The sequence below is a fragment of the Electrophorus electricus genome, chromosome 2, assembly GCF_013358815.1.
Source record: "Electrophorus electricus isolate fEleEle1 chromosome 2, fEleEle1.pri, whole genome shotgun sequence".
Classification (NCBI taxonomy): domain Eukaryota; kingdom Metazoa; phylum Chordata; class Actinopteri; order Gymnotiformes; family Gymnotidae; genus Electrophorus; species Electrophorus electricus.
In genome coordinates, this window is record NC_049536.1 from 6,666,492 (window position 1) to 6,685,052 (window position 18,561).

At 38.9% G+C, this 18,561-nt stretch overlaps 2 protein-coding genes across 5 annotated transcripts; both read left to right on the forward strand.

Moving 5' to 3' along the window:
- The first annotated feature begins 334 nt into the window (after positions 1–334).
- Positions 335–5,766, forward strand: LOC113584056 (inhibitory synaptic factor 1). Of its 3 annotated transcripts, none has more exons than XM_035535836.1 (3): positions 335–1,691; positions 3,749–4,001; positions 4,195–5,766. In XM_035535836.1, exons 1-3 carry the CDS (start codon positions 1,545–1,547, stop codon positions 4,365–4,367), a joined length of 573 nt encoding a protein of 190 aa, XP_035391729.1. In that variant the 5' UTR covers positions 335–1,544; the 3' UTR covers positions 4,368–5,766. The 3 variants fall into 3 exon arrangements, with proteins under 3 accessions (XP_035391729.1, XP_026876559.2, XP_026876558.2); XM_027020758.2 differs by having other exon boundaries at positions 3,749–3,839; positions 3,927–5,766; XM_027020757.2 differs by having other exon boundaries at positions 335–1,025; positions 1,383–1,691; positions 3,749–5,766.
- A 2,298-nt stretch (positions 5,767–8,064) lies between these two features.
- On the forward strand, positions 8,065–12,259 carry ubl7a (ubiquitin-like 7a (bone marrow stromal cell-derived)). 2 transcript variants are annotated; one of them, XM_027020755.2, is made up of 10 exons: positions 8,065–8,481; positions 9,095–9,214; positions 9,318–9,400; positions 9,479–9,563; positions 10,112–10,169; positions 10,324–10,457; positions 10,652–10,701; positions 10,789–10,968; positions 11,617–11,727; positions 11,829–12,259. In XM_027020755.2, the coding sequence occupies exons 1-10, from the start codon at positions 8,298–8,300 to the stop codon at positions 11,964–11,966; spliced, it is 1,143 nt and encodes a 380-aa protein (XP_026876556.1). In that variant the 5' UTR covers positions 8,065–8,297; the 3' UTR covers positions 11,967–12,259. The 2 variants fall into 2 exon arrangements, with proteins under 2 accessions (XP_026876556.1, XP_026876557.1); XM_027020756.2 differs by having other exon boundaries at positions 9,503–9,563.
- Positions 12,260–18,561: the final 6,302 nt, after the last annotated feature.

Below are 18,561 nucleotides of genomic sequence, written 5' to 3' on the forward strand. Positions count from 1 at the left end.
TGAGTTTATGGAGGGAGAAATCTCCCATATAATTACAGCAGGAGCATAAACTAGAGCTGACTGAGGGAGTAGGAGTGGCTTCCTGTTCCTCATCTATATCCCACGCTTTTCATTAATGTGTTTAATGGGATAATCTGCCCTGCTTCTACTGCTGCAGCACCAGTGCATTCATGCCTTTCTCCCTGCAATGCAACATTGAATTGAATTAATTTGCTCACCAATTGAGGTGGCAAGTTGTATAAAAGAGTGGGACGAAGAAGGGGGTTGTGTGTGTGCGTGATAGAATGAGAGAGAGAGAGAGAGAGAGAGAGAGAGGCAGACAGACACACAAAGAGTTTGTGTAAGGAAGTGACTATCAAAAATGATAATGCTGCTGAGAAAAACCATGTTAGAGGGGTAAAGATAGGAAACGAATGTGCAAGGGTGTGGGAGGGGGGAGATGAGAGACCAGGAGGTGAGCAAGAGTCAGAGAGAGCGAGAGGCAGGGAGATAGAATAAGCCAACTACAGTCTGCCTTCCTGGATAGAGGTGTTTGAGTTCAAGTTGCTAGAGATGAGAGATGCACCGCACAGCACAAGAGCACAGACGGTGCACAGCAAACAGCACAGCACCTCACAGCAGCCTCTTATGGACACACATGGGCAATGAAGCTTAGTCTTGGATGACTTGGCTAATGGAAAACCTGGACCACTGCCACAACTTTGAAAGGCTGCAGAGGATAGCTACTAAAGCGGGGTTTAACGAAAGTGGACGGTCCAGCTCTTCTCTTGTTCTCTCTTTTTTTTGCTTGCTCCTTCAGGATGATGGTTTCAGGAACTGTGATACCTTATAGTGAGCCTCTTTGCTCTTCCTCCTAAGTGTCATGCTGGAGCCTCACTTCCTCCCTCTCCTGGATTCTTGATGTAGTATTCTCTCCCTGTCTCAGCCTACTTGGAAAAGCATGACTGGATAATTCACTGCATTTCTGCACCGAGATGGGGTTTGCAACTTCTGCATGCATAAATTATAGTCACCCGTACAGATCTGTGAGTACAAATACTATGTAAGATGCTGAATCTATTGTTTCTTTTGACACTGATCTGCAGAACAATCTGAACTCCTAAAATAGCAGCATTCTACCCCAGACAAGCTTGCCAGAACAAAGCTGTTTTTCAATTGTGCTAATCTCTTTTTAAATCTATTTTAAATGATATATCTCAACGGACATATACAATCTAAAACAGTGGGCACCTGCATGATGTTGAGGAGCATATATTAGTCTGCTACTAATTCCTGTGAATTATATTATTCAATTCTTCAAATCCATCAGTCCCTTTTCAAGTTTAACTTTTAACGTGACAGATGTTCTTGATTGAAATGAAAACTATCTGAAACTGTGACAGGCATGTAAAGCTGTGGGAGGTATCTCATAGTCGCCGGAGTGTGTCTGATATGTGGACAGCAACCATGTCTCTCCCCGGAATAAGCACCATACATTCGGCGGGCTTCTGCCATGAAGCCCAGGACCCCCTGCCATTCTGTCTGCTGCTGTGCCCATGTGAAGGATGTTCCACAGCTCGCTGCTAGAAGCCCTGGCCCTGACCGAGAGTCCGGATCGCAGGGAGCGCATCCGCGATCACATAAGGATGGTGATGGAACAACTAGAAGAAGTTCTCACTGAGCTGAAGGATGTAGCTAGAGAGCTCAGAGAGGTAGTCTAAAACACACACACACACAGAAAGAGAGAGAGAGAGAGAGAGAGAGAGAGAGAGAGAGAGAGAGAGAGAGAGAGAGAGAGAGAATGAAATACAAATTCCCCAACACAATTGCACACACTGCACATCAATAAAACAACATAGCTGACAGGCCCCTTCACACTGACACCCTTGCACATATAGTGGAGCTTAAGCACAAACAAACTGTCAGCTGTGAGACTTAACCATACCTAAGAAAACACTCAGATGCCTTGTAGCAGCGCAACAGAAAATCAGACTCCTTCTCCTTATTTGTCAGACACACATTTCTGGTTTCATTTTCTCAAGTCAGATAACCAGTACTGTGTTGCTACATTTAGCATTGTCTGATGGGAAATAATCTCTTCCTCTATATGGATGTTTTGTGCTTTTCGCTGGCTTCTGTATGGCACTGTAATAACCTGTGCATTCAGTTCCTCCCAGGCTTTGCTCCTCTATAATTTATCAGTAGTTCTAAAGATCAGCCATAACTAAAATCTCCAGCAGTTCAGCCTGAGATTATCTGTCATGTTTGACCAGTGGTACTGTTGCTGGTTTTCACTGATTCTTTTTTAAAGTTATAGGTTCTGCTCAAATTTTTCTCTCTCACCTCTCAAACATAACTGTAGCACTTGAGGTGTCTATGAACACCTTTGTTGCTGCATTGATGTCAGCTGTTGAAATAACTGTAGTTGCAGCTCAGGTCTCCAGTTTTTCTTTTTTCTGAGCAAGTGTCAGTTCGCTGCTCTCCCAGACTTGTTCAACCAGTACTGCAGAACATGTCAGACTCAGTATCATTCTGACACGCTACCATTTCTAGGCATTAGAGGGTGACTATCAGGAATGCGTTAAACATGGACATACTGACACCAGAGGGCTGTGTACAACCCAATAAGGGAAAGTTCACTCTGATATTCAAAATTATGATCCACAGTCACAGCTACACGGAAACCTGACAGACTCCACAGTTACAATAATACATCCTACTTCAGTGAGTCCTTCATGATTCAGACCTGCAATTTTATTAAACTCCCCAGGTGTTTGGGAAAGAAATTCTGAGTCTATCCCTTAACTTTAGTTGCTTCCTACCAGACCTTGAAAGCCAAATCTGAGCTTGTCTATGTATGTAAATATTGTCTAATTATCTACCCATAATCTCCCTTACTCCCCAACTAGATTACATATCAGTAATTTTATATTTCATCACCTACACATCATCTCATAAGTCATAATTGACTCTGTTTGGTGCCAAAATAACATCAGTGAGGATCAAGTGCAGGATAAGAACAATAAGACTAAACCAATAAGAGTATTGTTTCAATATTTTTAAGTTTTGTTAATCTTTAAAAGCAGTTGTGCAAAGCCAGAATTTTAAAACTGCATCCTCTTCACTTTATGATCATTTCTGAATGGCATACAGCTGTATATGTGCTTGGTTCTGAATGGTTAAAGACAAGTGTAAGGTCTCCATCAATGCCTGTGTGAATTTGTTCCTCCTCATTTTGTGTCTGTTGATCGAGCCTTGAGACTGCCTTGCACATAAAAGTCCTTCCTTTTGTAAGCATGAGCACTTTGTTAAGATGTTGTTTTTGTTTCTGGCAAAGGGAAGAAATATCTATAAGTTACATATACACAAAATAAGTGGGAGAAGGTAGAGAAATTGTGGGTTTTTATTTGTAATTTGAATACTTTGTAGTTTTGAAAGTTCACTGATCAGTTTTGAATCATGCAAAATCAGCAACATGCAAAAGAGCACACATATTAATAACTAATAGGAAGAGATGAAAGGAGAGCAGGTTAAAGGGGAACTCAAGGAGGGTCAATGAGGGTCATGAAGAAGCATGAAGAAGTCAAGGATGTCACCAGTGGGGAAAAATCTAATCACAAAGTTCAGATTCAGAGTTGAAGTTGAGAATTTATATAGGTCATTAATTAGGAGGAAGTTTCAAGTATGGTCTTTCTTCCAAACTTCAGTTATTATATAACTATATTTGAAGTCTCTTACTTTTTTTTCTTAATTTATTTTCTTTTTACAGGTAGTGGCACAAATTGACAAACTGACAGCTGACATTGATCTGGACACAAGAGAGGATACAGAGGAGCACAAAATGACCCTGGCTTGCAGCAGTGAGAGAGCACTTATGGAATTTTTTAGAGTAGAGGCTTTTTGTAAAAACCATGACATTGACCACTTACTGCATAATCCTCTTGTAGACGCTGCCGAGAAACAAGAATCAGGCCTCTGCCAGTGGAGCTGTGGAGATCTACCTGCCCTTAATGGACCTACAGGTGTCCTGTACAGCCCCAAAGCTTCCTGGCTCTTTCATAGTGGAAAAATGCACTGCAGTGATAAGACTCTGTATCATGCGCTATGCTGTGATGATGATGAACTTGATGAAGAAAATGGTGACAGGGGATCCTCCAGATTCTCATCCAGTGACTCTGTTTTTTTGTCCTCCCCCTCGCGACCACTGACACCCAGGTCTGCCCGGAAATGGCATCTGGATCCAAGCTCAAGCAGAGCAGCACTGCGGAACAGCAGCACTCAGACAGTTTCAGATAAGAGCACACAAACTCTGTTTCCCTGCAGTCCTAGGCAACGAGCATCAAGTGACCACAAGCACTAAACTAGTTGTAAACACCCCACTGATATGAAACTACTTTGAACTGAGAGAAGCATATTTATCCATAAAATGTTAATATCCATATATCCATATATCCATTTTTAAGACTGAAGTGAGCACATTCCCAGTGCAACTTGTGTTGAATTGAAGTGTAATGAAATTACTAAAGAGTTTAATGAAATGAAACTGAACATAAGCATGTATGAACCACAAACAAAGAAACCCAGTGTAACATCAGTGACCAGCAATCGATCATGCACACACAACAGGCTTATAACATAACAATACACAGGCAACATGGCGAATAAAGCTCAACACGCACCACCTGTGTGAGGCATGGCATACAATCAAAATAAATAACATGTGCAACAAAAGAGCACCGCAGAAAGCACAACATAAACAAAAAAGCCATGTGGATGCCATTACCGCTAGACGGAGGCTGCTGGCTCCATTTAATGATATTATGTAAAATCTAAACTAGTTTCGATGTCACTGACAAAGGTTCAGCACAGACAAACTAAGTGGGAAGTGAACCTCCCTAAAATAAATAACCATAAACAACACATGTTGCAGTCAGCTGTTCTGAATCCGTCTATACACAAGCTTCTTAAAATTAAGTATCAAATGTATACAAATCGATTTATTTTCAAAACATTTTTTTCTTACCCAGGAATCATTAGCAATATTGTTCTTATATATTACAAGCATGCCAATTTATAAGAAGATGATTTTAAGTTAATAAAAAATGCATTAACAGAAAAAGACATAGGTAAGGTTTCACTGCAAAGGATGACAAAGGCAATATCAATTCCACACAATCAATTCCACACAATGTCTAGGTATGATGACATTTATTTCAGAATATCTGACTTGGTGGTCCATAAAAATAAGACCCTATTTTAACAACAGATGTGACAATGGAAAGACAAAAATTGAAATGAAGAGTGACAGCTTATCCTCCACGGTATCAGAGAGGTTAGCCTTGTTATTGTTTCAGGTCAGAAATAAAGGTAGCTGACTTCAGAATTTCTCTCAAGGCCATGAGCTGACTTCTCCCAGTATTTTTTATTTTTTTTATTTCCCAGTTATGATACTTTATCTCAAGCACACATAAGAAAGAAAAGTATCGTGCAATATTGTAGAATCAAAATGTAACCATTTCAATTGCTCTGAAAGCATCTTATAATGTGTTAAGATTTTTACATGTGGTATTACATGTGGAAATGTGGTAATACTCTGCTTAACAAACACTAAATACACAAAAAAGTTGAGATTTGAGATTTGGGATCATCAATTTTGTGAATTATTTAAAATGTTTACTTTTGCCCAAGATTGCCCAAAAGGTTACACTGTTGACTTTTGACTGAAATACTGTATGTACACTGATCAGAATGAATTCAATACACTGATAAAGATTTTGTATTGATATATTTATGTACTGCTAACACTTTTTATTTAAAAAAACTGTATAGATCCTGCTCTTCACCTAATGTTCTGCATGCAGATTAAGATAGATTAGGATAGAAGCTTTAATATGCTTATTCTTGCTTTCTCACTTTCTCTGTCTCTACTTGCATACCTAATGCTCAGCCACTTGTTCTATAATTCCTCTTAGGCTAATGTACTTTCTAACTTCTTCAGGGTGCTTAATCTCCCATTCTCATCAGTCCACTGCAGATGAGGTCTTTAATTAATCAAATTAGAGCATCTATTCTGTAGCCACTCTGTTAATCAGACAGCACACTGTGTGCTGCATCTCAAATACAGGCCAGCTGAGTCAGCACTGGTGCACACACACACACACACACACACACACACACACACACACACACACACACACACAAATACACACAAATACACACACACACACACACACACACACACACACACACACACACACACACACACACACACACACACACACACACACACACACACACACACACACACACACACACACACACACACTCTCTCTCTCTCTCAATCAACAGTGTGTCTCAGTTATGTTGCCTTGCTTAATACTTTGTTCTAACACTTGCACCAGGAATTTTAAAATACTTTAGCCTCCAAGCTCAATTTAACCATATGTCATCCAAGACAGAATTCTCCTATATGGGGTCTTTGAGATACTTCCCAATCCTGAGTAGCTGGCAGTTTAAAAATTTACAGATACAAATAAAAATTATTTTAAAAATCAGACATGCTTAATGACCAGTTCTCACTCTGAACATACTACATTTCTACACATGGACACCAGATATTTTTTGAATTGCATTAATATGATTATAAATCAATATGCAGACATGTGGGGAAATTATACTATGATACTATTGTATTATATAGTACTGCTAGTACTACCAAACCATGCAAAGTGTTGTTGTTGACACTGCTGTTAGTGGTGAGATTCTAGGGTAGTCCCTCAGTCATGGACACTCTCCTTGTGTTGCCTTGAGCGGTTCTGCAGCCATATTGTTCAGAGTGCGGCCAGTGCTTCGTTAAGTTTGGCTGAACTACATGTCCCTCTTTTCAGAGTGAGAAACGTGTGGGCTGTTACCTCTTTCTACCATGGCTAGTGTGCCCTGACTCCTCAGGGCACTGTCGTCCCTTCTCCACTAGTGTGCCCTGATTCCTCAGGGCTCTGTTGTCCCTGGTCCACTAGTGTGCACCATGGCAGCTGGCACTCACTGAACAGCATATCCAGCCAAGCAACCATCTGTCATTGCGAATAACAGCGTGACAGCAGCAATACAGGTCTGTGTGACATAATATTCCAACTAGCAGTAAGGAATGAATATAGCTGAGAATGAAGAGGACCCTTCTAACTTCATACAATATTTTATAAAACTGTCAAAAACATTTTAATACATAATCCCTGTAAATCTACAAAGAGTATTTAGGAAATATTCTGTTAAACGGATAAAAACAGACTAATGCTTTATTTATTTAGAGAACATTATAGAATGGTAACAGAACTGGTGGAAATTGTAAAAATTCTTCCTGCTGCTTCCATGTTGTCATATCTGAGAGTACCTTTAGCAACAACCTCATTCTACATGGCGCTGGATGAAGCTTTTCTACTGCAAGCCCCTGGCTACTTGACTCTTTCCGGCATGCTACAGTGACCACAGCCGATATATGGGACACAATCTGTCAGACATTATCCACAAATCAATAACCAAAATATAACTCACTGCCCATCTTATTATATTTTTAAATGATGCTATTCTCTGTCTACTGTTTTCACCCAAGTTGCTTAAGTGCACACTACTTAATTAATTATTCATTGTTCAGTCTAGTGTTTTAAAATATCAGATTCAATGTTAGATTATTTTGTGTGAATTTCCTAGCTCAGCATCTATCTATCTATCTATCTATCTATCTATCTATCTGTCTGTCTGTCTGTCTGTCTGTCTGTCTGTCTGTCTGTCTGTCTGTCTGTCTGTCTGTCTGTCTATCTATCTATCTATCTATCTATCTATCTATCTATCTATCTATCTATCTATCTATCTATCTATCTATCTATCTATCTAAGCATATTCGTATCTTAGATTCTTTCTGTTTGCTAATAAATGCATTGTACTTATAAATAAGAATAACGCGTATTTCTGTTTCTACGACAGCAGGCTATGCTTACAGTAGCCTAAGAATTAAACTACAATTCCCATACGCACCGTAACATGTACCGCTTACGTCTTTCCGCTAAAATGAAAACAGATGGAATTTGAGTATGGAACTTGCTTACTGAACGAGATGAGTAGAATGCTAGCTGCATCTTTTAAGCATCATTATGAATGACTGCTTACGTTTTATTGTTTGTCTTAAACGCGTTATGCGACCTTCTCTCCTTATTCACTTCAGAAAGCAGTTCCAGAGCCTCTAAGATAAGACAGTTATCTATGCAAAAGCGAATGTTTATCCTGGCGTGGAATACCGGTCACTGATTAGGCCATTGTTGTCAGAAATGGCTGTTTCGGAGTGGCGTTTGTCGTTGAAGCTAATGGACCAACCTTTCCTTCCAAAGTCAGTGCTTCAGTTTCCAGAGACAGAACTTGGCGACGTTTTTCCTGGAGAGTATCGGGTTGCGACTCTCAAGCAACTTGTTTCAGTGCAGTTACCAGATGTGATTCCGGATCCAGAGCTTATAGGTGGGTTATGGCTGCAATGCGTTTTAACCAATGCTTTGACAGAACTGTCCTGTTAGCTGGCTTATATTTCCACCATGAAATAGACTCATATACCTCTGTCAAAAAAACACAAAAAAAAACCAAACAAACAAAAACCCACCAGCAAATCACTGGATTCACTTCATTAAAGCTACACATATCACATAGATGGATCTGACATGTTCACAATTGCAGACTCCCAACAGCTTCCATGCAGACTTTGTCAGCCTAACTGAGACATTCTGCCCCATTGATCAGCAGTCAGTTTCTGACCACAAGACTACTGCTGGGGATATCATTTGGGTGGATGACCATTTACATAATGAATGCTTTCATGATAGTGGCATTGTATCATGTATGACTGTATAGGGTATGTCTGTATAGGGCACAGCAGTGTTGCTGGAGTTTTACAAATGTCAGCTGGGTTGACTGTGCCCTGCCACCCAAAATATCCCAGATAGTCTTGTGTTCAGAAACCAGCCACTGATACAGAGATGAAAGCTGGCAAGTGTAAACTGTGCATGGTAAGAGATTGACAATAGCCTATAGTGTGGGTGGTGTGTGGGTAAAGGCCTAAGACTATTATACATTACAGAGCTGGTGTACTGTGGCAGAAAACTGAGGGATGAGCTCACCTTAGACTCTTATGGGATCCAGTCAGGATCTACTATACACATCCTGAGGAAGTCATGGCCAGAACCTGAGATCCAGCCTGGTAGGCTTCTGCTGACCAAGAGCTACATTAAAGGTGGAAAAAACAGTCACAAGTAGCTGCACAATTAATCACTGATGGAAAAATCTCTAATGTATTGCTTCAGAGCCTGTCGACATGGTAACAGCTTTGAGAGAATTCCGTGTCCTTCAGGCAGCTCTTCACAACAGCACAGCCTACAGAGACTCGGTAGGGTTAACTTTACTGCAACTCAGGATCTAAGGAAACATTCACTCTAAGGAAATAAACTCCTGTGTTTTAACTTAGGTTTTTAAAATGCTGAACAACAAGGAGTCTTTGGATCAGATCATTGTGGCAACACCTGGTCTGAGTAGTGATCCAATGGCCCTAGGCAAGTTACTTATATATATTTACACATTTGAGAAAGCATGTTTCATTAGTAGTGTACACTGATTAATTTTAAACTTTATTAGATGTCAATTCTCTTTAGTTGTTGCCAATAGGCTGCCAGATGTTTTATATCAACTGTGAGTTGTTACAGAGTACATCTGGCAGATATTGATATAACTGATATATATGCACACACAAAATATCCAGACATTACAAACAAAACACAGGTTTTTCAGAGAACACTGGAAACATGGATTAACTGTACAGAGAACAAGACAAGTTACCATCAGTTGGTTAACAACTAGGTACCTTAACTGAAAGAGGATTGGTAGTCTATAGGTTCAGCTATCACATAGATGCACCTAATAAAATGGCAACTCGGTGTATTGTGCAGTTTTGCCAAAAGAATTTCCTAAAAGTACCCTAACACATCCTAACTTTGTGTGTTCAACGTGATATTTGTGTTATAACATATTTGTGTTATGGTCCTAGTGCTGTGAGACATTTAGTAACTTGGCTCTTGGTTTAAATGTGAATACTGTCCTTTAGGTGTCCTTCAAGACAAGGATCTCTTTGTGCAATTCACAGATCCCAGCATGCTTGACATGTGAGAAAAACTACCACGTTACTCAGGATTTTACAGATTCTGTATGGTCACATTATGTCCCCTATCTCTGTTTAGATGAAATACAGAGCAGTTTAAAATGCTCATAATAAGTTTAATTTAGATGAATTTCCCCACCTCTGTGTTTTTCCACTAGGTTGATTAACTCTCACCCAGCCCTAGTTAATGCCATTATTCTGGTGCTGCATTCTGTAGCTGGCAGTGTGCCCAGCCAGCAGAGTGCCAGTTCCTCCCGAAATGTGTCCTCCAATTCATACAGTGACATGCCAGGTAAAACAGGAATTTAAATGCAGCTCTAGTGTTGTACATAATTCTATATATAGTATATAATAATGGTGTACATAATTTTATTAGTTTTAGATTTTAGAGTAATTTTGCAGCATTATTGTGTTTAGCAGGCTTAGTATGCTGATACCAGTATACTAAAAAGAAGTCATTAAAGAGATCCTTTTTTTCACCTGCAGGAGGTATTCTCTTTGAAGGCATGTCTGATGATGAGGAAGAGTTCCAGTCGGTTAGACATCACATTCGTTATATAAATTGAGAAGGACATGTACTGGTGCTGTGCCATTTCTACTGAGTTAACTCGTCTGATCTGCAGGAGGGAAGTCATGGGCTGGCGTCCTCCAGTTCTGCAGGCTCTTCGGGTTTGAGGCCTGCTACTTTGGGGTATAGTGGAGCAGTGGGGCCCAGACCCATCACTCAGACTGAGCTTGCCACTGCTCTGGCCCTAGCCAGCACTCCAGACAACACTGCTGTTGCACCCACTGTAGGCAACCAGGTACACACAGTTCTAACACACTTGTAGCCTTTGTAGATTGTACTCGTATAACACAAACAAGCTAAGGACTCGGATATCACAGTTTCAGATGTAATCGAAACACAATCTATGGTGCTGTTTATGATCTTGCAACAACACTAAAGTACAATGTAACGCTAATCTCTATTTTGTTTAATGTTAAATTATAATGGAAGCACTGTTTTCAGGGAATAAAAAATGGTTTATTTTGGCTGTGTAATCCAGCCCTTTAGATATGTAATGATGCTCTGAGCAGGCATCTTATAGAGTCGATTGTCACATTCATTTAAAATATTAATCAGTGTTAAATAAAAACTTTAGAAATGTTCATTCTGTCTTGCAGGTAACCCAAACTGGAGTTAAATAGATACAGAATGTGCTATTATTTCTTAATGATTCATGGGATACATATTTTGAAATGATGGCTGATAGTCTGCATTTTTTAATTTATAAACCATTATAATACTGTGAGATTGTGGATCCACAATCAAAACACCTATTGTTGCATCCAGTGACTTCTGTAACTCATTTAGTTAAATATTGAAAGCCAGATTATGAGTTTATATGTTTGTGTGTCTTTATTTTACCTTTGTTTCAGGATTCTAATTCAAATTTCCATGTACTTGTTAGGGTGCTTCTTCAGGAGTTTCCCCTATGCCGACAGGAACTCCTATAACAAATGACCTCTTTAACCAGGCACTGCAGCAAGCCTTACAGGTGTCTAGCATATCTTCTCTGCAAGTGAGTACTAACCACAGCCTTTTTCCAATGTACTGAGCATGCCACACAGTGGCTTTGGTTGAAGATTTGTCTGTAAGAAGCCAACGGATGTGTGTTTTCAGAGTCAGTGGCAATTCCAAATCCAGCAGCTGCATGACATGGGCATTCAGGATGAAGAGCTAATCCTGCGAGCCCTACAGGCCACTGGGGGAGACATACAAGCTGCCCTGGAGCTCATTTTTGCAGGAGGAGCTCCATAGGTCCTTCCAGTCCACACTTGAAATCACTAGGAAACAATCCCTGACGTAGCTGATGGTTTTACTTGAAATCACATTTTACGATAATGAAGAGCTGGAGCACTGCTGTACAATGTTTGTATAGTTACATTTCATGGTGACTTATTCTGTCTGTAAAATACAAGCTGTTTGCACCTTCTCCCTCACATACCAATGTTTTATTTATTTTATTGACATTTATTATGTGAACAGAATTATGTCAAATGATCCACTCATGTTAATATTTGTATTAAATAACTTGTGTGACCAGTCAGTAATCCTGCCTATGAAATACCTTAGCATCTGACACTGGTTGTCTACTGCTCTTGGGACCAATTGCATTGCATGCACAAAGACTGTTGCTATATGTTAAGCATAGTGCTATGACATTTATTTTCCTGACAGCACAAATGGTTTTTGGTTTCGTCCAAGGTGGGAGGGTTAGATCAAAGAAACCGTAAGTCAGTGTAAATCAGGTAGTCTGTGTCGTTCCTAATTAGCTGTTCCCAGTTTATTTACTACATCAGCTCCATGGGAGGTTACTTTTTTCATCAGAAGCCCCTAATCAACTGTTACATAATTTACAGAGCAAAAAACTGAATCATGTAGGTCTAAGCAAAATCACTTCAGAAAGAACCGCAGTTTGCAATAACAAACTAGCTTGCGCGCATACCATTGGTTATTGTTATAGATTTCATTAAAGCACCAAAGCAATTCGTTTCAATATTTCCCTGATTTTACAGGGATCTGTATCTCCTGCCTGTGTCTATTACGACGCTGAAGTTTGTTACTTATTCGCAGCTTCTAATTCCTTTGGTTGCTTATTCGCAGCTTCTAATTCGGTCGCCGATGCTGGGTACGTATTCATAAAGGGAGTGTTCACGACGCATTCTTGCTGCGCACTTTGTTTTACAGACATGAATTAAATGAAGAAAAAAAAAGTTAAGAATATGTTAAGATCAGATTTAAATATAATTAAAAATATTTATTTTGTAAAATACTTATTATTTCAATTCATTCCAAGTGTATAATGTCATTTCAATTTGAAAATTGTTTAGACTGCATTAGAAAAAACAATTAAAAAAAAAAATTGTGTCTGGCTCTTGGTGATTTTATACAATAAAACTAACTGAGAACATGATACATTCAGTCATAGGTGTAGGTTTTTTGGTGGGGATTTGTGCCAATCATTAATTTCTGCTTACACTGCTCATATAATGTGTTAAGTTTGGTGGTGTAAGCAGAGTCCTCCCAAAGTTTAAATGAAACCTATACTGCTGGTAATAGTACCTAAATTTACAGAAAGAAGAAATACCAGATCACATTTGAGAGTTTAAATAACCACAGGCCAGATATAGGATATTTTCAATAGGGAGCAAGTCTCTTTGTGTGAGGAGAACTTGATTTTAGAAAGGCCCATGGTGATATCATACATCACAACTGGCAACATAACACATTGTGCAGACAGGTACAGGAATACAAAGGGGAAGTTTCACAGGCACACTGAAAGCCTAATTCCCTGTAATGAAGGTCTAATACATTGTAAGAAAAACTTGATTTTAGCCTGGCCCAAGATCATGTTATACCTCAAATCAAACTGGCAACATGGCACACTAAAAATACAGCACAATGGCAAGATGAGATATAAATGGGCCAGGCTAAAATCAAGTTTTTCTTACAGGGTTAGAACTCTTCTCCTTATTATGTATGATCAGCGGGAATTCCAGGATTTATACGTGGTGTTGCATCAAGGATGGAGTATGGGGTTCACCACTCCAAGAGTACAGGACAACTCCAGATAAGTTTAGCATGCTCAATTTATTACTAAAAATTGTGAAAATAAAGAAAAAGGGAAATAAATGGTTTTAAAAGTAAACAGCAGTTCAGTAGGACTCTAATTGTCCTTGAACATTAATTGAATATTGAACTATTAATTAACACTAGACTAGGCCTCAGTACCAGGGTAAAAGAGAATTAGACAATGCTCAGTTAGCAGACACTCAAATGAGTGAAGCTTCCATGACACCAACGTCCATCTTCTGTTCTACACCCCCTTAAAAACAGGAAGCCCTACCCTGAGATAAACCAACATTTCAGGCAGGTGACTCTACAGAAGAACAATAAAACCAATCTCAATATAATGCAATGTGTCAAAGTTAATCCTGTGCACATTTCAATGGCAATTACATCAATACATTTACCAGTAAATATCAACATTTATTAACTGAACTCTGTCCTTGTCTCTCCACATGTGTTTTCTTAGCTCCCCCTACCCTTGTATGGTCACGGGCCCTTCTGACCTGTACAGGGGTTGGAGCTGCTCCACCTTTCACTATTTTGGAAAGAGCATCTCAATAAGTCTACTTTTTCGGTTCACTTCATATTGTATCATGTATCACTAATGTCCAGCAGGTGACACAGTGATGGGGTAGCTCTCTGACTTTATCACAGATGGATGTGCTATTTGTCTGGCCCAACATGAATTAGTCCATCAGTATGCTTCTGAAATTTCCCCTTTGAATACTGATACCTGTGTGCAACATTGCTCAATGTGCACAACTTGAGGTGTAAAATGATCTTAGGCCAGGCTAAAACAAACTTTTTCTTACAGGGATGTGTTATGTTGCCACTTATCTGACACCTTTATCCAAAGCAACTTAACAATTAATGACTGAGTACAACTTGAGCAATTAAGGGTTAAGGGCCTTGCTCAGGGGCTCAACAGTGGCAACTTGGTAGTGGCGGGGTTTGAACCAGGAACCTTCCAATTACAAGTCAAGTACCTTAACCACTGAGCTGATGTTTGATATCACCAAGGGTCTTCCAAAAATCAAATGCTTCTTACACCACCCAACCTAAAACATTATATGAGTAGTGTGAGCAGAAATTAATAAAGGGGGCATGTCCCTCTTACCTACATCTTTTACTAAAACTGAATGTATCATATTCTCAGTTAGTTTTAATGCTCAAATTCACCAAAAGCCAGACAAAAAATAGGTTTTCCTTACATTACAAATACACCCTAAACAATTTGCATATTGAAATGACATTGAAAAAACTAATTGAAAAAGTAAATATTTTACAAAATAAATATTGTAATTATATTTAAATCTAATCTTTACATTCACAATATCAGGATGAGAACCAGAATCAATTCCTAACAGATTTATGATCACATCTTCATTTGAGTCATCCAGTAGAAATGCATCGTGAACACTTTCATTATTAATACGGAACCAAGATCATCCACCGAATAAGTAACTAAATGACTTGGAAGCTGCGAATAAGTAACAAACTTCAGCATCTTGTGTCTGCAGGCACGTTCGGAGCAGTTATGTAGGTAAATTTTAATGATTTTTTTTTTGGGAAGGGATAGCCTAATTCTAATTCATCACTTAAAAAACTCAGATGTAACTTTGACTTTTCTTCTGTTATCAAGTTAACCATATTAACTCTGTTCCTAAAATCTAAAACCGATAAAATGATGTATGCCATCATAATATACTATAGAGAGAGAATTATGTACAACACTAGAGCTGCATTTAAAATGGACTGTTTAAATTTCTCTTTTACCTGGCATGTCACTCTATGAATTGGAGGACACATTTCAGAAGGAAATGGCACTCTGCTGGCTTGGCACACTGCCAGCTACAGAATGCAGTACCAGTAAAATGGCATTAACTAGGGCAGCAGGTATTCTCTTTGAGGGCATGTCTGATGATGAGGAAGAGTTCCAGTCGGTTAGACATTCGTTATATAAATTGAGAAGAATATGTACTGGTGCTGTTAAGTTAGTCAACTGATCTGCAGCAGGGAAGTCAAAGGCAGCCAGCCTCCATTTGTGCAGACTCTTCAGATTTGAGGCCTGCTACTTCGTGGAGCAGTGGGGTCCAGTGGTTAAGGTACTTGCCTTGTATTTAGAAGATTGCTGGTTCAAGCCCAACCACTACCAAGTTGTCACTTTTGGGCCCCTGAGCAAGGCCCTTAACCCTCCATTGCTGAAGTTGTATGTGGACATTAATTGTAAGTCCCTTTGAATAAAGGTGTCATATAAATGAAATAACAGAACCATAACCAAAAAATGTTGATTGTGATTCTACTTATACATCTGAGAATAGTAATCTTTTGATTATGAGTTTATATGTTTGTGTGTCTTTATTTTACCTTTGTTTCAGGATTCTAATTCAAATTTCCATGTACTTGTTAGGGTGCTTCTTCAGGAGTTTCCCTTATGCTGACAGGAACACCTATAACAAATGACCTCTTTAACCAGGCACTGCAGCAAGCCTTACAGGTGTCTAGCATATCTTCTCTGCAAGTGAGTACTAACCACAGCATTTTCACAATGTACTGAGCATGCCACGCAGTGGCTTTGGTTGAAGATTTTTCTGTAAGTTATTATTTAATCAAACAAACGTAATTACAGATATCACTGTGTAAAACAATGATATCAATAATTGTATTATTCAGGTTTGAAACTTCAGTTTTTCAAATAACTCAAAAAAGCATGCACACAACTCATCAAGAGAATCATCAAAGGGTGGCAGGGGATGGAGGAATGTTCACAATATACAGAAATTAGCTATGAACTGCACAGATTTTACATCTGTATCTCCTACCTGTGTGTATTATGTGATGCTTTAAAGTTAAGGCCAAAACCAACTTTTTCTTGCAGGGAGAGAATGCTTCACATTAGTTAACTCCTTATTTATCTGGCCCAAAGTCATTAAAGACCTTAAAGTTGATCTGGAATTTCAGCTTTTTCATTTGCCATGTGTTGTGTTGCTCAGTGTTCCATATTGCCAGTTCGATTTGAGGTATAGCATGATCTTGGGCCAGCTAAAATCAGGTTTTTCTTACATTACAGGGAATTAGCCTTTCAGTGTGCTTGTGAAATTTCCCCGTTGTGTTCCTTTACCTGTCTGCACAATGTATTATGTTGCCAGTTGCAATGTATGATATCACCATGGGCCTTACTAAAATCAAATTCTCCTTACACAAAGAGTTATTTAAACTCTCAAACCTGAGCTGGTATTTTTTCTTCCGATGTACTACCACCAGTGGCATAGGTTTCATTTCAACTTTGGGAGGACACTGCTCACACCACCTAACCTAACGCATTATATGAGCAGTGTAAGCAGAAATTAATGAAGGGGACACGTCCTACACCTACCTACACCTATGACGATGACTGGATGTATCGTGTTCTTATTTAGTTTTATTGTATAAAATCAACAAGAGCCAGACAACAAATAGGTTTTTCTTACCGTACAAATACACCCTAAATAATTTGCAAGTTGAAATGACAGAATGCATTGAAAAAATAAATCTTTTACAAAATAAATATTTAAATTATATTTAAATCCAATCTTTAGATAAGATCCAGAATCAATTCTTAACAGATTTATGATCAAATCTTCATTTAATTCATCTATGTCTGTTCAGCCGGTGAATAAGTAACCAAACGAATTGGAAGCTGCGAATAAGTAAGAAACTTCAGCGTCTTGTGGCTGTGGGCACGTTAGGAGCAGTTATTTTTTAATGAGTTTTGTTTTGGGAAGGGATAGACTAATTCGTCGCTTATAAAACTCCGATGTAACTTCGACCTTTCTTCCGTTATCTAGTTAACCATATTAACTCTGTTCCTGTGTACCATGGGAGCCAAGTCTGTCACGTACACACCTAGTTGATTTTTTATTTTTTTTGTAATCCATCACATATTATCGATATTATCGTGTTTATACATTTCTTTTAAAACTGTTAATTTGCTAAACGTAGTGCAGTTAAACGATGTAACGTGTATAAAACCTAGCTGCTGTCGTAACACTAAAGCGTTAATACAATATTAGCGCGAATAATTTTGAAGTCTTATTGTAATTTGTCATTTTATATTTTTAAGCATTGCTTAAAATAATGAAATGTGTATTTTCTCTATTTTCTATTTATGTTCCATTGTCTAAATGTTTAGGTCAAATAGTAATTTGTTATTTGTGAAGATTTTAACACTGCTTCTAACGCTTGATCATATTTGTTATACTTATGTTAGGCTACTTACACTGCCTGGCCAAAAAAAAGGTCACACACTAATATTTTTGTTGGACCACCTTTAGGTTTGATTACGGCACGCATTCGCTGTGGCATCGTTTCCACAAGCTTCTGCAATGTCACATTTATATCTGTCCAGAGTTGCATTAATTTTTTCCCCTACGAGCTTGTATTGATGATGGGAGATTTGGAACACTGCGCAAAGTCTTCCCCAGCACATCCCAAAGATTCTCAGTGGGGTTCAGGTTTGGACTCTGTGGTGGCAAATCCATTTGTGAAAATGATGTCTCATGCTCCCTGAACCACTCTTTCACAATTTGAGCCCAATGAATCCTGGCATTGTCATCTTGGAATATGCCTGTGCCATGAGGGAAGAAAACCTGTCACACACTCACACACAGTTGACGCGCTCATGTTTGTATGTCATCACAGTAAATGACCAGAGGACCAGACCTGCTTGATGCCTCTTAATTTGAACACCGCGAGAAAACAACCAGGATCACAACCAGTAGACAGAATAGGGTTATATAAAATA